This window comes from Drosophila guanche, unplaced genomic scaffold, assembly GCF_900245975.1.
Source record: "Drosophila guanche unplaced genomic scaffold, DGUA_6, whole genome shotgun sequence".
NCBI lineage: Eukaryota > Metazoa > Arthropoda > Insecta > Diptera > Drosophilidae > Drosophila > Drosophila guanche.
The window spans coordinates 2,699,128-2,715,801 of record NW_022995745.1 but is presented as its reverse complement, the minus strand read 5'-3'; the positions used below and the strand labels follow the sequence as shown (position 1 = coordinate 2,715,801).

The 16,674-nt window shown below is 46.0% G+C and overlaps 2 protein-coding genes across 14 annotated transcripts in view; one reads left to right on the top strand and one right to left on the bottom strand.

Moving 5' to 3' along the window:
• The first annotated feature begins 348 nt into the window (after positions 1–348).
• The window catches only part of LOC117581558 (glutamine-dependent NAD(+) synthetase), a 28,813-nt gene continuing 12,487 nt past the window's right edge, over positions 349–16,674 (top strand). The window contains exon 1 of the mRNA XM_034268890.1: positions 349–497. The gene's annotated coding sequence lies outside the window, so the exon portion shown is untranslated. The remainder of the gene's footprint in view (positions 498–16,674) is intronic.
• Positions 926–16,674, bottom strand: part of LOC117581551 (cytosolic carboxypeptidase Nna1) — a 22,586-nt gene continuing 6,837 nt past the window's right edge. For 2 of the 13 annotated variants that reach the window (XM_034268877.1, XM_034268876.1), the window contains exons 2-16: positions 12,315–12,493; positions 8,975–9,127; positions 7,832–8,780; positions 6,944–7,646; positions 6,592–6,868; positions 6,247–6,527; positions 6,027–6,186; positions 5,808–5,966; positions 5,451–5,618; positions 4,263–4,378; positions 3,818–3,953; positions 3,220–3,729; positions 2,539–3,110; positions 2,081–2,479; positions 926–2,008 (exon numbers count right to left, since the gene is read on the bottom strand). In XM_034268877.1, the coding sequence (XP_034124768.1) occupies positions 1,210–2,008; positions 2,081–2,479; positions 2,539–3,110; positions 3,220–3,729; positions 3,818–3,953; positions 4,263–4,378; positions 5,451–5,618; positions 5,808–5,966; positions 6,027–6,186; positions 6,247–6,527; positions 6,592–6,868; positions 6,944–7,646; positions 7,832–8,780; positions 8,975–9,127; positions 12,315–12,493 (5,561 nt within the window). In that variant the 3' untranslated portion in view covers positions 926–1,209. Of the gene's footprint in view, positions 2,009–2,080; positions 2,480–2,538; positions 3,111–3,219; positions 3,730–3,817; positions 3,954–4,262; positions 4,379–4,545; positions 5,619–5,807; positions 5,967–6,026; positions 6,187–6,246; positions 6,528–6,591; positions 6,869–6,943; positions 7,647–7,831; positions 8,781–8,974; positions 9,128–12,314; positions 12,494–12,558; positions 12,587–14,367; positions 14,432–14,796; positions 15,136–16,674 lie in introns of those variants that run through there. The other 11 variants (XM_034268869.1, XM_034268871.1, XM_034268872.1 and 8 more) reach the window with 11 other exon arrangements.

The window sequence follows — 16,674 nt, the reverse complement described above, 5'->3', positions numbered from 1 at the left end:
TGATGAGATATGCCCTCGAACAGCTGTGAAATCGATGCTCACAGCTGGGAGTCCATTACATTTGAGTACATTATAAGCCAAAATGATTGTTTATAGGCATTATTGTTTATTCTATAAACATTATCCAGGCGCATTGTAGGCGTTTAATAACTAGCTATCGATTACAATGGTGAAATTTGTATCATACTTGTTGGCTCTGCTGTTCAAAATTGTCCTTAATGACCAATCCAGTTCAGAGGGAATGTAAATATTCTACATATAAATAATAAAATAAGCTTTGCTTCTATCGATGGCTAGAGTGTCGGAACTGCTAGCTTTTTGCCAGGCATTTGCATGGCTATCGAAAGTTCGCGCTGCCATCACTAGAGGTCACAATTGGGCAACATTTTGTTTACTTTCGCCAATATTTAAACATTTCAGTCAGAGTTAATGAAATAAAACGACTTCAGCTTGAATTGTGCAAAAGTTTGAGCGGCGGCTTGTGGTTCGGTGCAAAGGTATGTACAGTAACCCAATTTCTGAGTCAAGTACTGCCCTTCCCCGCTCCCACCCACTCACGTGCCGTCTGGTCAAGGGTCCTGTCCAGCTTTTTCTTTTAGTTTGGTGTGTGTGTTCTCTGCCGTTTGCCGGACATGTGCGTAATTGATTTTTTGTTGTGTGAATTATTTATTGAAGCCAAGAGCACAATCTCACCCTCTCCCATGAAGAGCCGCTGGTTCGTTTTGTTTTTTGAATGCTTTTTTATTGCAAATTTCCATAGAAAACACACACAAAAAAAAAGAGCAGCCACACATTTTTTAACATTAATTTATGGATATATTAATCATAGGTACAGAATTGATTTCAAGATATATGCATGCACCAAGCCTATATGGTCTGCTATATATACATATACATATACATATACATGTTATGTACGGGCTATTTACTATATTAATTTTGCTAATCATTTTTGCATAACAAACTTGAGTTGAAAATTCGACTAAAGATTTCGATTTAAAGCGGAACAAAACAACATGTTGGGGGAGAGGCAGGGAGGCGGTTAAAGGTTTAAACAAAATTCAATACTGAAAACACACAATGCAATGGGCTCCTCCTTGCTGATTGGAAGGCTCGAAGGAGTAGCAGCAGCTGTAGCTGGTTTCTTGAGTGAAGGAAGTGAGGCTCGTTGGATGGAGGGGGTGCGGTGTGTCGTGTTGTTGTTGTATACTACTTGGCAGCTCCATTGGTCAGAGCGCGGGACTTGCGCTTCTTCAGCTTGGTCTTCACCTTGCGCACCAGGTTGACCGTGTCCAGGCTGATGCCCGTCGTTGAGGATTTGCTGATTTGTGTGTTGGCGGCACTGTTCCGCTGGTACTGCAGCAAACCGTTTCCATTGCCGCTGCTGATGCTGCCGTTTGCAGCTGCTCCGAGTGCTGTGTGGCCCTGGCTGGCCTTCACCGGCAGTCCGGCTGCATTGCGCATCCGTCGAGAGCTGTTGCTGCTGCCGGGCGCCATGCCCGGCTGCTGGACGGCAGTGACCACCAGTCCGCCCGTCTTGAACTTGCTGGGACCGCGGTGTCCATGCTGTGGATTGATCATGCCAGCGGAGTAATGGCGTCCGCTGCCCGAGTTGGCCATCGACTGATTCTTGTACATCATACGCTGGCCCTGAGATGCGTGCTGCTGCTGCTGCAGCTGCATCTGCTGCTGCTGCTGCTGCTGCTGCTGGAGTGCCGAGCTTCCGGAACTGCCGCGTGTGCGTGCAAAGCGTGTGACCAGCTGTGTGGTCTCTGCAATCTTCATCATGCTGCTCGATTTACGTTTGACCTTCAGTCCAGCACTGCTGGCATCGGGGCCCAGCCCGGCCATCGTTCTGCCCATCAATGATTGCTTCTTGCCCAGCTGCATGGGCTTGAAGGAGCGCATCATCTCACGCTGTTGCTCCTCAACGCGTATCAGACGCTGCGGCTGCATTTTCTTGTGCTCCTCCTGCTGCTGCCACATGATGAGCTTCTGGGAGCAGGCGCTGCAATTTCAATTCAAATATCAGTTCTGAGATTTTTGCCCACTCTGGAGCTCCACTGGAGCGCCCACTTACGTGAACAAATCCACTTGCTCGAGCTTCCTGGGCTTGCGTGTGGGCGGTGCTGCTGCTGCTGGAGCTCCTGTTGCCACGCCTGCAGTCGCTTCTTTGCCACTGGCAGCAGTGAACACGGTGCGGCTTGCTGTGCCACCTCCTCCTCCTCCTCCTCCTCCTCCTCCTGCACTGCGTATGGCACTGGCTGCACTGGCCATGGCATTGGTCTGCGCCTGCACCTGAGCCTGTGACTGGTGCGTCTGGTTCATGTGACCCTTGAACCAGGACAGCGGTCGTCCGTCGGGCTCCCCGTGGGCACCCGTCCAGATTTTCTTCTTCAGCGACAGCTTCAGCTGCAGATCATCCGCCGAGGATGTGTTTGTCACATTTCGCTGCGGTATGAAGTTGCTGGGAACATGCCTGTGTGCCAGCAGGCATCAGCATCATGCATTGGATCGATTGGATTGGATGGCGCTTACCTTCGTGGCGGAGGCTTTATCTTCATCGCTGCCTTGCTCTCATGCATATAGAAGCTGGCGGCTGCCTGCTTGCTCGAGGAAATGGCGGCTGCCTCCTGGTCGAGATTGTGCCACGAGTAGGTGCGCCGGGCCGACGTTGATGTTGCGCCCCCAAGGCTGCCACCCTGTTGCTTGTACATGCCCCTTTGGGCTCCGCCATCCAGCTCGGGCGCAGTGCGCGGCGTTAGCTTGTAAAAGTCGAGCTTGGCCCCACCGCCCGGTGTGTTGCTCTTCGAGGGCGTTGTCACAATCAGCTCCGGTGGCATGTAGGCGGGCTTTGGCTTCTGCACCACCGTGTCGCCGATTTCCTCAATGTAACGCCGCTGCAGCTCGCTCTGGAGCAGGGTGTGCCGCAGTGGTGCCACGGCACCATAGCCACTCGGCCCGATGGTGGGCGAGTGCTCTTCGTCGTCGGTGGAGAAGTGCAGATCGGAGCCAGGATCGGTGGTGGGCAGATCCAGTGTGGTGCGCACCACCTCGCCGCGCTTCTTGGGCGCCTTGTTGCGCACGCGAGTGCGACGCGTCTGCATGGACTAATGGGGATTAGAATGAGAATGGAAGAGGCCCAAAGATGGAGGAGGAACAGTGATTGTTCGCGTGAGTGGAGTGCATTGGTGAACCCTGACAGTGGCTGGACTCTACCTTTCTACGGCGACATATGAAGATCTTGCGATTGGCCAGCCACAGGCGAAAGTTGCGATTCACATGCAGCTTGTGATTCGCTTGGGGCTTCTTCTTCGTCTCCGTTGGCAAACACTTTTTCTTTTTGGCTCTCTGCTTGGATGCTCCACTAGCCTGACTGGAGCTGGCCGTGCTTCGTGTCCCTCGCGCTGCTGGCTTCTTTGTTGTCTCTGCCGAGTCATTCTCCTGCGACTGAGAGCTCGAACCACTGCTGTCAGCGCTATCCTTTTCCACGGGCTTCTTCCTCTGCTCAGCCATCGATGCAACGTTGGCAGTGGTGTTGCTGCCCTCTGGCCCACCGCCACCACCTTTCAGTCGCTTGACCACGACGGTCGACGGTGTCTTGGTGGCGCCCAGCTTGTGGCGACGTCGCTTCAGTGTGTTGATTGCCTTGAACTTGCGCTGGAACATCGGCGTAAAGTAAATGCGATCCAGTTCGTGCATCACCTTCCTCATGCGCCGCAAGCGGAACTACACCAGAGAAGGACAGGTGTAGGGGTGTAGAGGTGTAGGTGCAGGTGCATTACGGTGCTGTCAGTGGACCCATTGGACGACCTACCTTTCGTATCTCATGTATGACCTCGGGGGAACTGGGCGGGGCACGTGTGGGTGCACAGCAGGGTCCCTCCAGATCGGAGGCCGTGATTGAGTGCTTGCCCTCGTTGTCCGAACTGGAACTGCAGTTGCCCTCGTCGCTGTTTGTTGTTCATGCGTGGAAATGGTGCATAAAAGATATTGTTAAGGCTTAGTAATGGATTGGGTTCGAAGTGGTTTTTAAAGTTAATCAATTCCCTTGATCCCTTGATCCCTTGATTCTTTGAGGCTTTTGTCTATTTTCTTTGAATTTCCCATAAGCGAACGGACACACACACAAGATAGATCAGAGTGAAAAATGCAGGCATATTTTCCTATGAAAACTGCTCAGAGTTTCAATGTTCCCATAAGCGAACGGACACACTATAAAGTCAACAAAGTCTTGAGGCTCTTTGTGGATTGAGTCGTACCTGGAGTAATCCGATAATGGTATATTCAATGGCTCGTCTGCACTGGAGCCTTCTCTCATCAGTCTTTCGATGATTTTGGATCGCAGCCTGTCCTGTTGTTTGAGTAAATTTAAAATCTATTGTGAATGTTAATGCATTTGGATTAGTTAGAAATCATACCCAGGCGGAAATCAAAAAAGAAGTCAACAAGTTAATTCATAAATTAAGAAACGTGTGCAAAATACAAAGCAGAAAAGAGCAGCAATAAAACTAAACTAAATTACAGACATCGACGACATGTGGATACAAAGTCTACTGTATAGAAATGGTATATTTATTTCAAAAAATAATATTCTTCGGTTATAATAATACGCAGTTTTCTGTTTGCTTACCACTAAAAACATTTAAAGTAAAGGTAAATTAAAGTACAAAAAAAAAAAAAATAAACAAAACACAATCAGATTATAGAATAATTATTGTAATAGAAAGAGAGTTATTTCGGTTCTGGCTGTGCTGTGTGTACATCAAATTAATTACTACTATAATTACGGCTGTGTGTGTGTGTGTGTGCGGTATATATGCACATACATATATATATATGATCCCATTGCGTGCATAGTGGAGCTCTCTTTCGGGAGGGTGCGAACTATCCACGCAATTGGGAATTCAAAAACATTAGAAAAACTGCGATACGCGCAAATAGACAGCATTCAAATTAATTCAATTCAATGCCGTATATCTATCTATATATATATATATAGATCTTTGGCTCTGGCCGATGTGTGGGACGCTGTTAATGCGACAACTTGTTCTTCTCTTCGCAATTTTCTCATCGGATGTGTGTGGGAGTGGGTGTGGTGTGGGTATAGTATATGGGTTTATGTATATATATATATATATGTACTCTATGGGGGATGGGTATACGTATGTTTGACTTGTCAGCACAGCACAGCGCGATAGCGATACGATTACAATTACGATTGCGATTATCGGGCAAACACAAACAGCGATAACAATTACGATGACGATAACATAAAATACATTTTGAGACACACTACAACAATCGTGTCTCTCTCTGTGTGTGTGTATTTTGTAGTGTCTGTGTGTGTGTGTGTGTGTTCGAGAAGAGTTTCCGGAGAGAAGCGCTTCCTAGGAGACACTCTTCTCCACAGAACGTTTCACTTTCAGCTTATCGTTCATTATACATCCCTGATCGGCCATTTTCTGTAATTTTAATGCTTTCTGTTCGCGTTTCTCGCGTTTTCTTATCTTTTTGATTTGCTTAAATAACTTTGCATGGCGCTTTACTTTGTTTGGATTCTCATCGCAATAGTCCAAAAGTGTCTCACAAAATGCACGTCCCATGTGTTCATAGTCCTGCGAAAACCAAAATCAAAAAGAAAGGGTATCAGGGTAAAGGTAACGAACGACACGCGAACTTGTATTCTCGGCCATTCTCTTTGAGCAGCATTTGCTTGTGCATCACGAGCATCAAAGTGCTGCCTGTTGCTGCCCATCGCTTGGGGTACATCTAGGCACATCTGGGCTCAATCTGATTGCACTTACCTGCGTATTGAAGTGCGTACCCTTGCGTGAGCCCAGCGAGGAGCCACCAAAGGATGCCTCAATTGTGTAGCTATTGGTGATGCCCAACATCCAGACCACAATACGACCAGTGCCCTCTTTGCTGCGCTGTATCTTGAATTTGCAGCTCTCAAACGAGAACTAAAATATGTTCATATGATGCCACAATAAGTTATCCAACAACTCGCATCAATCACTCACCCGATCTGCACTGTTCTTGTGTAGCATCAAGGGGAACACCTGCTCGGTGAGCTTCTTCTCCGGATTTCGCTTATTCTCACAGCCATAAATAAATATGTTGTGTTTGCGTGAGTGCGCGTGCATGTCACAGTACATGGCCACGCCGCATTCTTCAATCAGTCTATAAACCGGGGGCAAACAGATGGGTTTGATTTGGGGAAGACACACTACTGCGACTCACCTTCTAATCATGGCTTTTGTATACCAAATGGATGGATATGTCTCACGGATAACCGTGCGATATTGACGATTCAAGTCCTTGCCGGTCAGCGAGTTGCGCGTATTGCCCACAATCACACCATCTGGATTCAGCATTGGCACCAGCTTGAAGATGAACTTGTGGCGCAGCCGCTTGGCCACTGTTGTGTCGCCAGTGATGAAGTCCATCAGTCCCTTCATCATCCACGAGGCGGGCGTTTCGCTTGGATGGACACGTGCCGATACCACAATTGATTTCTTACGCTGCACACAAGTAAATCAAAGGGAAATTTATGATCGATTACAGATCTCTGACTGCTTGGCTTACCCGCATATTTTCTTCATTGCTGGAGGGTGCCGTCACCGTCAGATAGTAGACATTATTCCCCGCCAATGTGCGGCAGAGTAGACGCAATTTACAGAACTTTGACTTGACCGGATGCCGCTGGATCTCCATGAGATAGTCCTGCAGATCACTGTACGTGTACGGATAGCTGTGGGCAAAGTAAACCGCATCCTCATCGTGCTCAAACTCAATGGTGAATGTGAGCGTGTATGTGGAGTTGTCTTCATCCTCCTCATTGGCATTGTTGCTGGTACTTCTTCTTGGGATTATAACAACACAATAAAGATATGCAGAGAGAGCGATAGAGAGAGAGAGGAGGAGGCTCCTAACTTACTCATCATCATTCCGATAATAGCAGATATTATCACCACAACGCCGCCAGCCCTGGCTCTTCTCCTTGGCCCCCAGTGTGGAGTACATGACCGGCTGCATGCCATCATTGTAGAGGCTGTCGGACTTCACGAGATTCACAATCGAGAAGCGATAGAGCATCTTGCGGCGTGTGCGGCGCACGCGAAAGTAGAACCACTGCTTGGAGCGGCTCGTGTAGAGATCGGGACGCAGATACAGCTCATAGTAGGTGGGCGTGATCTGTACCGCTTTGGCCAGGTTGCCGCTCTCGAAGCGCGACTCAAACTCGAGGCCATCGTACTCCTCCGGATTCATGGGATGGCAGTTTGTGACGAATTTGGCACCGCCCACCGCCGAACGGCTGAACTGTTCTTGTGGCAAAGGATTAGAAGAGGATAAAAACGATTGAGACGAGGTGTTCGTCTCCTGATTAGTCGTTGATTCTTGACTCTGGAACGATGAATCTATGCTCGGGCTACAAGCATTAAGGTTACTCGTGGTGGTGCCAGTGCTAGTCCCAGTCCCAGTCCCAGTACCCGTCCTACCTTCACCCATGAGCCTTGGCTCTGCATTACGATGGGCCCGTGCTACCCTATTGGCTGCTGCTGCAAGGGTTTGCGCATGCGTATATGGCACGGTGCAGTTCCTCGCTCTTGGGTACTTAATCCTGCTCTGCTGCCCCACAGCTGTGGGTAGGATTAGGATCAAGGTCAACTACTTAACTACTTATTTCTCTAAACCATTAAGAAAGATATCAAAGATTATAGAACACACAAAGAAAAGAGTGAGAGTGAAAGCTCTATGGGTTCCACAATCTTTGATCATCTTGGGCCGAGTCCTGAGGCCCTGCCAGAGCTCTCCCTCTGCTTACATGCTAGCCTGATTTCGCTCTTGCTCTCTTCCCCCACCAAGGTTTCCGTTTCGGAGACAGTTTCCGAGCCAGCAGGAGACAGTGGCATAGTGTCGGCACCGCCAGAAAGTCGACATGAATGCCACGATGTTGTGTCAACTGATTCGGTGGTGGATTCCTTATCGGAATCGGAGCTTTGCTTCGTCTCTGAATTTGTGACTATGTTCGAGTTCGGTGAAACGGGACGAGCACTGCGCTCAAAGGCCACCTCCAGGCGAGCAATGTTCTTTTTGGGCAACTTGATCGGGGAAATGGCATACTTGCTCGACGACGCTACCTTTTGATTGCCGCCGGCCGTGCCCGTTGTCGGGTGTTTGTCATCGCCTTGATCCACCAGGCGATCGATCATGGCCTTGGTCACATTCTTCCCAAACTGGCTGAGGATGTAGCGCGGCGAGGCGGGCTTGTACTCGCTGGTGTTGTTCTTCCAGATGTCATCGATCTCGCTGATGGCGTTGCTCTTCTCCGTCGACGTGCTCTTGGGCTTGCTCTCCGATCGGCTGGCCGTCTGGCTGTTGTGGCCAGCACTTGCCCCGGCAGTGGGTTGTTGCTGTTGCTGTTGCTTCTCCTCTGCGCTGGCAGCGGCATTCATGTAGCGGCGCTTCTTCTCCTCAATGAGATCCTTGATGATGGCTTTTTCCCGAGCCTCGCCACTGAAGCCGCAGCCAGCGCCACTCGTGTCGTAGTCATACTCATCATCGTAATCAACGTCATCGTCCAGGGAGGCGCTGGTCGAGCGATTGTCCAGGCTGTTGATCATCTTGGAGACGCTGTTCAGCTTGCCACCGCGACTCCCAGCCGGCTGCCGCACTGGCGTCGATCGACTGGGCGGCGTTGAGTCGTTCCTGGAGTCCGATGAGTAGTCCGACTCATCACTCGACTCATCCTCCTTCTTGGCCCTGGGCTTTGCCTGTGGTTTTTCGTTTTTTGTTTTGTTTTTAATTTAGTGCCGGATTCAAATGGAAATCAGGTGAATGTTGTTGTATCCCTCGCCCTCCCCCAAAAGGGTTAGTGCCGAGTGCAAAGTGCGTGACATTTGTGTGTGTGTGTGTGTGGAATGAATCTCTACGAATGGAAAGGGAATGCGGAATGCGGAATACTTACATAATTGACCGCACTGATGGGACTGTAGCTGAACACAACAATTCCATTCTCCTCGCCCACGGGCCGTGGCTTCAGCTCGTTGCCCGTCGGCGCATTGAGCGGCTCGGGCTGGGCCGGCACATAGGGAATGTGTGTGATGCGCTCCTCGATGACCTGCATGGAGATTAGGCCACATAAATATACAATAAATAGGAATGAAGTAAACGGAAGCAAATCCTTCATTTGAATTCGCTGTGAAAATGTTTCATAAGCAAACGGCACCAGCTTTGATTATTCCCATTTATCGTTGACATTTTCTTTGACTACTTTCCTCCCCACCTGTTATTCCCCCCAGTGGTATTCAAGTATTCATCAACATCTAGTGCCAGATGTTTGGTGCCGCACAAATTCTCATCGCTGGATTGGGTCTTTAATAAGGAATTTTGGCAAAATAACAGCCATACGATTGCGAGTCGTAGTTACCGATGAGCAGTCCCCCCCCCCCAGTTCCTTTCTTTCTTCCACCTCGACCCCTTAGTCATTTTCTTCTTGCCCTACCCCCTGCCTGCCCATCCACAGATTTGGCTTTCACGTCATTTGCTGTGTTTTTATTGTACCCACAAGCTGGAGAAGCTTATTTGTTTAGCCCTGGATATAGTGGCGCTTACTTACATAAGACGCGATGGTATGGCATAGATGTGCACAGTGGGCCACTAAGATCCACGGGCAAATCTCGAGGGAACTTTAAAGCCAGGTTAGCATAAGCCATGAGCGGAGAGTTTTCACACCTTTGATACCCTACTACTGTGCATTCAAGCAATTATTTTATGTACTTTAAGGGGTGAAATACTCTCTGGGAAGTAATGTAATCTTAATGTACAAATTGTTCTGCTAACGGAACTTTAATATTACCCCACATCACATATTTCGTAAAACATTTCGTTCCACTGTGTGAGGCGGCAGCAGAGGCTTTACATGCAAATCTGAAGCTCTGTCGTGTTTCTCCTTCTGTGTGCGTCTGCATGTGTGAGCGTGTGTGTGTGTTCGAGTGAGCTCTGGCTTAATTGAAACATATCATCCGTCAGTTGGCAGAGGCAGCGGCAGCGGCAGCAGCAGCAGCAGCTCTTTCCCGAGACGAGAGCAAAACGAAAACGAAACAGAAATCCGCCCTCGCCCTTGCTATCGCGCTGTGTGACGTGTGCCAAAGGTTGCTGTAAATCATCCTTTTCTCTCTGTCTCTGCCACTGCTCTTTTTATGTTTTTGTTGTATTCATTTCAGCTTATTTTTTTGTGCAGTGCATGTGTGTTGTGTGTTGTCTGTGTGTGTTATCAAACTAACTAACTAATTAGCTTGTTTATTTCTCTCATCTCGCTGTCAGGCTTCCCTTTCGCCTCTCTCTGCTCTGTCTATCTCTTTTTTTGTCCCTCTGGTAATGAAAACTTTGTATGCCTTTATGCACGGTACCGTTCATTTGTCCGTTCGACCATTGCCAATGCCAGTGCCACTGTAGCAAAACAACAAACAGAACAACATCAACGGCAACGGCAACAGCGCAGGTACAACGGTACAACAAATACAAAGTCAAATCAACACTGAAGGCGTTTTTGAAATTTCGCTTTTCACTTTTAATTTGCGTTCGCAAATTTGAACGTCGTGTTCTCCCGCCCATGAGGATAAGCAAGGAGGGAATACACAACAGAAGAATCACAGACAGAGAAAGGAAGAACAAACGAAGCAAATTTGATACTCTATCAGATAGGATTATTTATTTAATGTATTTCTGGTGTACCTGGAATATACCGATATACCATTTTATATAGGTACTTTTTTGATTAATAGTCTGCTACCACTTCGAAATCCCTTGAAAATCAGTATACCCGTTATTGGCAAAGGGCATTCAAAGCGAAAAAGAAAAGGCGATTTGTCTAACTTTCTTTGCCGATTGTTTTCCTTGTTATTATTTTTGTCCTTAATTGCATTTACAGTTCGTGAAACTTTACAAGAGAGAGAGAGAGAGAGAGAGCAGCGGGTGTGTGTTTGTGTGTTTGAGTGTATGAGCGCGGAGCGTGCCTAGAGCTTTTCTCACAGCAGAGGTGAAAGAAGGAACGATGAGAAGAAATGCCAAGCTGTTCAGGATATTCGTTATCGATCGCAGATGATGTGCTCAAATTTAACTTAAAAAAAAAACAATCTTTTATTGATGGTTTTTTAGCTTGTTTGTTTTGTTGGCACCTTTGTAAACGGAAAACAAGGTAATTGACAGGGAAATGTTCAAACTGCGCCACAAACAAATTGCTCAACAATTGACCTCCACTTTGATAGACCGACTGCCATCTGCCATCCCCTCGTCGTAGTTCTCTCTATTACCACTTAGCAGTCAGTGTTGGCCAACTCTCTTTTGGCATTTCACCACCCCACAGACCCCACAGACCCAACACCACACACCACTGCACAGCCTTTTATTCTATAGCCCATAGATCATTAAATAGATTGTAGTAGCTGCGGACGGGGTGTATGTGTAATATTTGTCTAAAACACAATTTGGCAGCAGAATCGAATTTACAAATCCGTGCAACAAATCAAATCAATTCTTAACATGGCCAACGACTTGGCCCAACAATTAGGCAAAAAAAAAAAAACAATACGAACAGAAATCTGATGATCAACAACAGCAACAAAAACAAGCGGAAACTAAAGGATTTTTCTTGTTGTATTTTGGCTAACAAATGTGTGCCGCATGCCATGGGGGTTAACCGGTGGGTTAACGAGGTGTAAACGCCGATGGGTTGGATTGGGGGGGGGAGGCGGGGACGAGCGTGCACCTTTTTATTTTATTTTAGTTTTTTTTTGTTTTTATTGCAATTTGACCTACATATGTACATATGTATTCGTGGTAGAGAGAAAGAGAGAGAGAGAGAGAGAGAGACGGAGAGCAGGAAGGAGTGTGGTATAGATGAGGATGCGAGAATGGGAGGCGAATTAGTTTCTGTTGCCTTTTTTGTGGGGGCGCGCTGCCTTTTAAAGCTTCCGCGAGGTCGCACCCCACCATCGTCGGCACCTCGACTCCTCTTTTTTAGCCAAGCGTAAAAGATTCGCTCGCTGGCTGGCTCGTTTTATGTGCATTAATATTTATGAGGCGAGGCACGCATGTCCCCGGGATATCCTGCCAGACAAGGTGCGTGTCAAAGTCATTGAATATCCTATCCCACCCACTCCCCCTCCCGTCCCACCGAAACTAGGACAGCCAGCGGCTGTCCTTCGTTCGATATTGAAATGGTATGGGATGGTATGGATGGTTGTCTGGATGAGCCATGTGCCGAGTCAATGGGTAGAGTTCAGCTGCTGCACTTTTGCACTCACCTGACACTCCACCGGCCATCTGGGGGCCTGCTGTGAGCAGTCATTGTCCTTGTCCTTCGGCAGGGCGAAAAGATCGCGCGGTTCCTTCAGTCGTGCAACGGGTCGCAGGGTTTTCTCATCCGTATTCACAACCAATTGATTGGTCTTCAGGCCCTTTGATAAAAAACTGCCAAGAAAGCCTGCCAACGAAAGAGACAGAGAGTTGGTGAAAGATTATTATTTTGTTCATTTATTCCTGACTCACTTTGGACCGACATTTAAAATATGAAAATTAAATCAATTTAAAACTGAAAGTCTAAAACCACTTTTGCCAACACTAAAAACGGCTGAAACTACACCTAAACCTAATTTGTACTTAATAAATGTTAAATGTTTGACTAGAATTAGGGAATTGAATTGAATTGAATTGTAGTGAATGAATGATGGATATTCATTTTAACCTACAATTCTGACTATCAAGTCAAGGCTTGGGCGGACTACAGTCTGTTTCGGTTTCTTTTTTTTGCTTCCAGCTACAAAGTGTTGCGAGACGCGGGACACGGACGGGGACAGCATTTGGCGACAACAATTAATTGCTATGGCACACATCATTCATCCCACATCTACTCCATCTGCAAGCTAAGATTTTTGTAGAAAAGATATTTCATTTTCATCTTTTCCCCCCACTTGCAGCACGCTTTTTCTTTTGCCTGCCATTGGCTGGGCTGCAACATATTTTGTTAATTAATTTTTGGTTGCTTATGTTTAGCCTTCCTCCAGTCCCCGTGCCACCCCGTGCTTAGTCAGATTTTATTGGCGCATAAAAGCAGATTTTTTGTTGTTCTTTGTCCTCTTTTTTCTTATTTTCCTTTTCTTCTCTTTTTTCCTCCTCATTGGCTTCTACTTTTATTGCACATATTTTTGCGCTGGAATGGATGGGGGCAGCATCTGGAGGTAGGGGTGGGGTTGGGTGGGTATTCTGTGGAACATCTAATGTCTGGCCCACTAAAGCTAAATCTGTTTTGGGGTGTTCTCTTTTGCCAGCGTATAGAAAATCATTTAAAATCCTGTCAACTCGATTAAATGTCGCTTATGATTTGCATGCTATTATTTTTAGGCACGTGCCGCGCGCGTCTTGGCATCGGATGTGGCTTATGTTCACGTTAAGATGGAACATTCATTTAAGCATACAAAATCTTTTCAAAGAAAGCCAACCCATTAAATTTTGCACAGTGATTTACGGCCAACAGATTTGTTCGTAAACATTTTTCGAAAATCAATTCAAAGAAATGGATTTAATAAAGCGAAATAATTGCGAAATAAAAGCTGAATTGTTTTTAGACTTTTGAATGGCTGACAGAAATGTACATATGTATGTATGAACGAGCAGATCCTGGGAGTAAAAGGATAATTAAGGAAATTTAAAGTTCACCGGCAACAGCTTATTTCAACAAACAAATTACTGGGATTTCATACAGAACTCTCATGTACAATATGCATCTATAAATGAAGAGAAAAGTGACCAACCAGCATTCCGGTACTTATGGCTTAAAAATATAGAGGCTGGTACACACCTTTTTATATTTTACAAAATAAATCGAATATAAAGAGTTAAATAAGGTCTCCATCATATGGACTCTATTCTCTTTGCAATTTCTAAATATTCTCAAGAAATATTTAAAATAAATTCCCATATCGATTCCGGTATGGATGTGAATTCCCTTCACAATCTCTAATACATTTTTGACCAAAAAGAGAATTTTTCTGCAATCTGTGGAATGGAGATTGCTGTATGGATATATTTTCCATTAAAAGCTCTGCCAAGAATCCTCTTCCCCACAACTAATCTAATGCACAGAGCTCTCTAGTTGTCACGTTCGCGGGGGATTGTCTTTTTGAATTATTCTCGGAACATGTCAGGGCAGAGATTACTCGCTTGAATATGTGTATAATTTTGCACGACACTTGGGCACTCATCATCCTCTTGTGTGAAGATATGTAGACGCTAAGTAAAAGTATGTCAAATTGTTTCACAGCTCGTTTCAATGGATTTCTGTGAATCCTCAACGCTTACCGGCAAACAGATCGCACTCGAGTTGGTGGTGGTGGGGGGGGGGGGGGGGGGGGGGGTACTGCTCCTTCAAAACAACAAGAAATACAACCGAAAATGAAAACACAAAACGAAAGAAAGAGAGAAAGAGCGCAAGAGAGTGGTTGAGTGGAAGACACACGCACAGCTGTTTCGTTTTCGGGACCGAAATTATTGCTTGTTTTTGGCAAAAGATATTCAAAAATTTCGTGTGGCACTCAAACAAAACAACACAAAAACAAAACAAAAATAACCAAAATAAAAATGTATTTCGAAGCAAAATCTATAGAAAACTTTGTACAGAACCTATAGACAGATAGCTAGATATTCTGAGATATTCATAGGCATAATAAACAGAGAGATTGGAGAGCACATAATCGCTGCAATTCGACTTATAATTCGATTATGTCTTACTTTTGTTTCGAACTTGATTCGGGAATACCCGAATTCAGAGAGATGGAGATCGAGGAACCGTTTGGATTCGAACTTGTCTTTTTGTTTTGGTTTTGGATTCGATTTACGCGATTTTTGATTTCGATTTACTCGATATTTGGTTTCAATTTCAATTTCAATTTGGAATTTCGTGTTGTTTTCGAGATTTCTTGAGGTGGGTCGGTCGGTCGGAGGCGATTCTTGTTTGTGTCGTTTGGCGCTTGCCGTTGCCGCGTTGTTGACTAAAACAGAAAACCCAAGCGAATGTGGAGGAATGCTCAAAATCTTCCTTTGCCACACAGACATTGCCGTTGGCGTCGGTTCGGTTGTCTCTGCCATCGTTGGCGTCGGTTGGCGACGTCGATGCGTGTGCACCTCTCGTACTGCCACTGCGACTTCGAGTCGACGACGGCAGCGACGGCAACAATGGCAACGACAGCGGCAGCGGACAGCAAATATTATTTAATGCGAAAGAGCAAGGAACCCAAAAGAGCGAGTGAGAGCGTGTGAGCGAGCGCGGCGCCAGTGAGAGTGTGGCAGAGAGCTTTTGCACTTTCGCTGCCGGCGCGACGCAAGCAGTGGGTGCGCATTTGAGCTTTTTTTTGTGCACCCCATCAGCTGCTTGCACCTGTTTACCGTTGTCCTGTGTGGGGTTTTGGGTGTTTGAGCTTTCTCCTCCATGTCTGTATGTGTGTGTGTTGGTGATCTTCTTCACCTTAAATCTAACTTTTTGTAATGGCTAACGGTTAAAATCAGCGAGAAACTATAGATAAAAAGATATCGAAAAATTCCATAGAAAAATCGGAGGTTCCATTGATTTTCCCCCCTAACTTAAAGAAGTAAAAAATGGTATTAAAAATACCGAAAAAGTACTATTTGGATAATGTAAAGGCGAAATCAGTTGAAATTGCATCGACACAAAATATTTGTATAACAAATTTCCATATGTACTGCGTTGCACTTTTCGAATAAACTTTTGTTGTTTATTTACTGAATGAATCGGAGCAATGCTCCCCAAGGGGCAATCATATACGATAAAAATCTCTCGTTATTATATCAACAAACAAAATAAACATTGTTCATGTATGTATGGTGATTCATGAATAAAGATTTACATTGGAAATGGACCAAGTCTACATAGACTTGCAGTGAATTCTTTCCATGGGTGAAGGAACGAAATTCAGGTGCATTTTTATATTTGCATAAAGTAATTTAATATTCTGTTGTTTCAATTGTTTGTTTGCTTTGATATTCAGCACACACGTACACAAACCACTTTGGTTGCATAAAGCTTGCCCCACGACGACCTTGACCTTGCACTCGAAGCGATGCATGCGTAATGCCTTCCCATTCCCGTCCCGTTCCATTCTTTGTGGCTTTTGAGCTTTCAAATGCCAGTTGTCGCTGGAGCTTTTGTTTAACGAATAGTTGTACCTTTTGCTGTGGGTAGCCCGCCCTGTCCTCTCTGTCCACCGAATCGATGCCAATTGTTTGTTGCCCAAAAAGAACAAAGGCAAGAGACATTCCCACATTCCTTCTTTCATTCATTAACAAAACTAAAGAAAGATAGGAAAGACACCCAAAGCTCTCTCTGTTTTGAAATGTTGCGCTCAGCACGAGCCGCCTGCTGCATGCAACGGACGCGACGTCGACTGCAGAGCACAGGGGGACGGTAGACTGGCAGGAATTTAGCATTAATTAAATTTTCATGCTCAAATGCAGGCAGCAATCGGCGTCGCGCTGGCACCGATGAATGCCATGCGACCGCGGCTATCGGCTGCCGAGATTTCTAATTGCAAACAAAATTGTTTTGCATATTATTTATCAACTTTTTAAATTGTTTTATAATTTGTAATATTT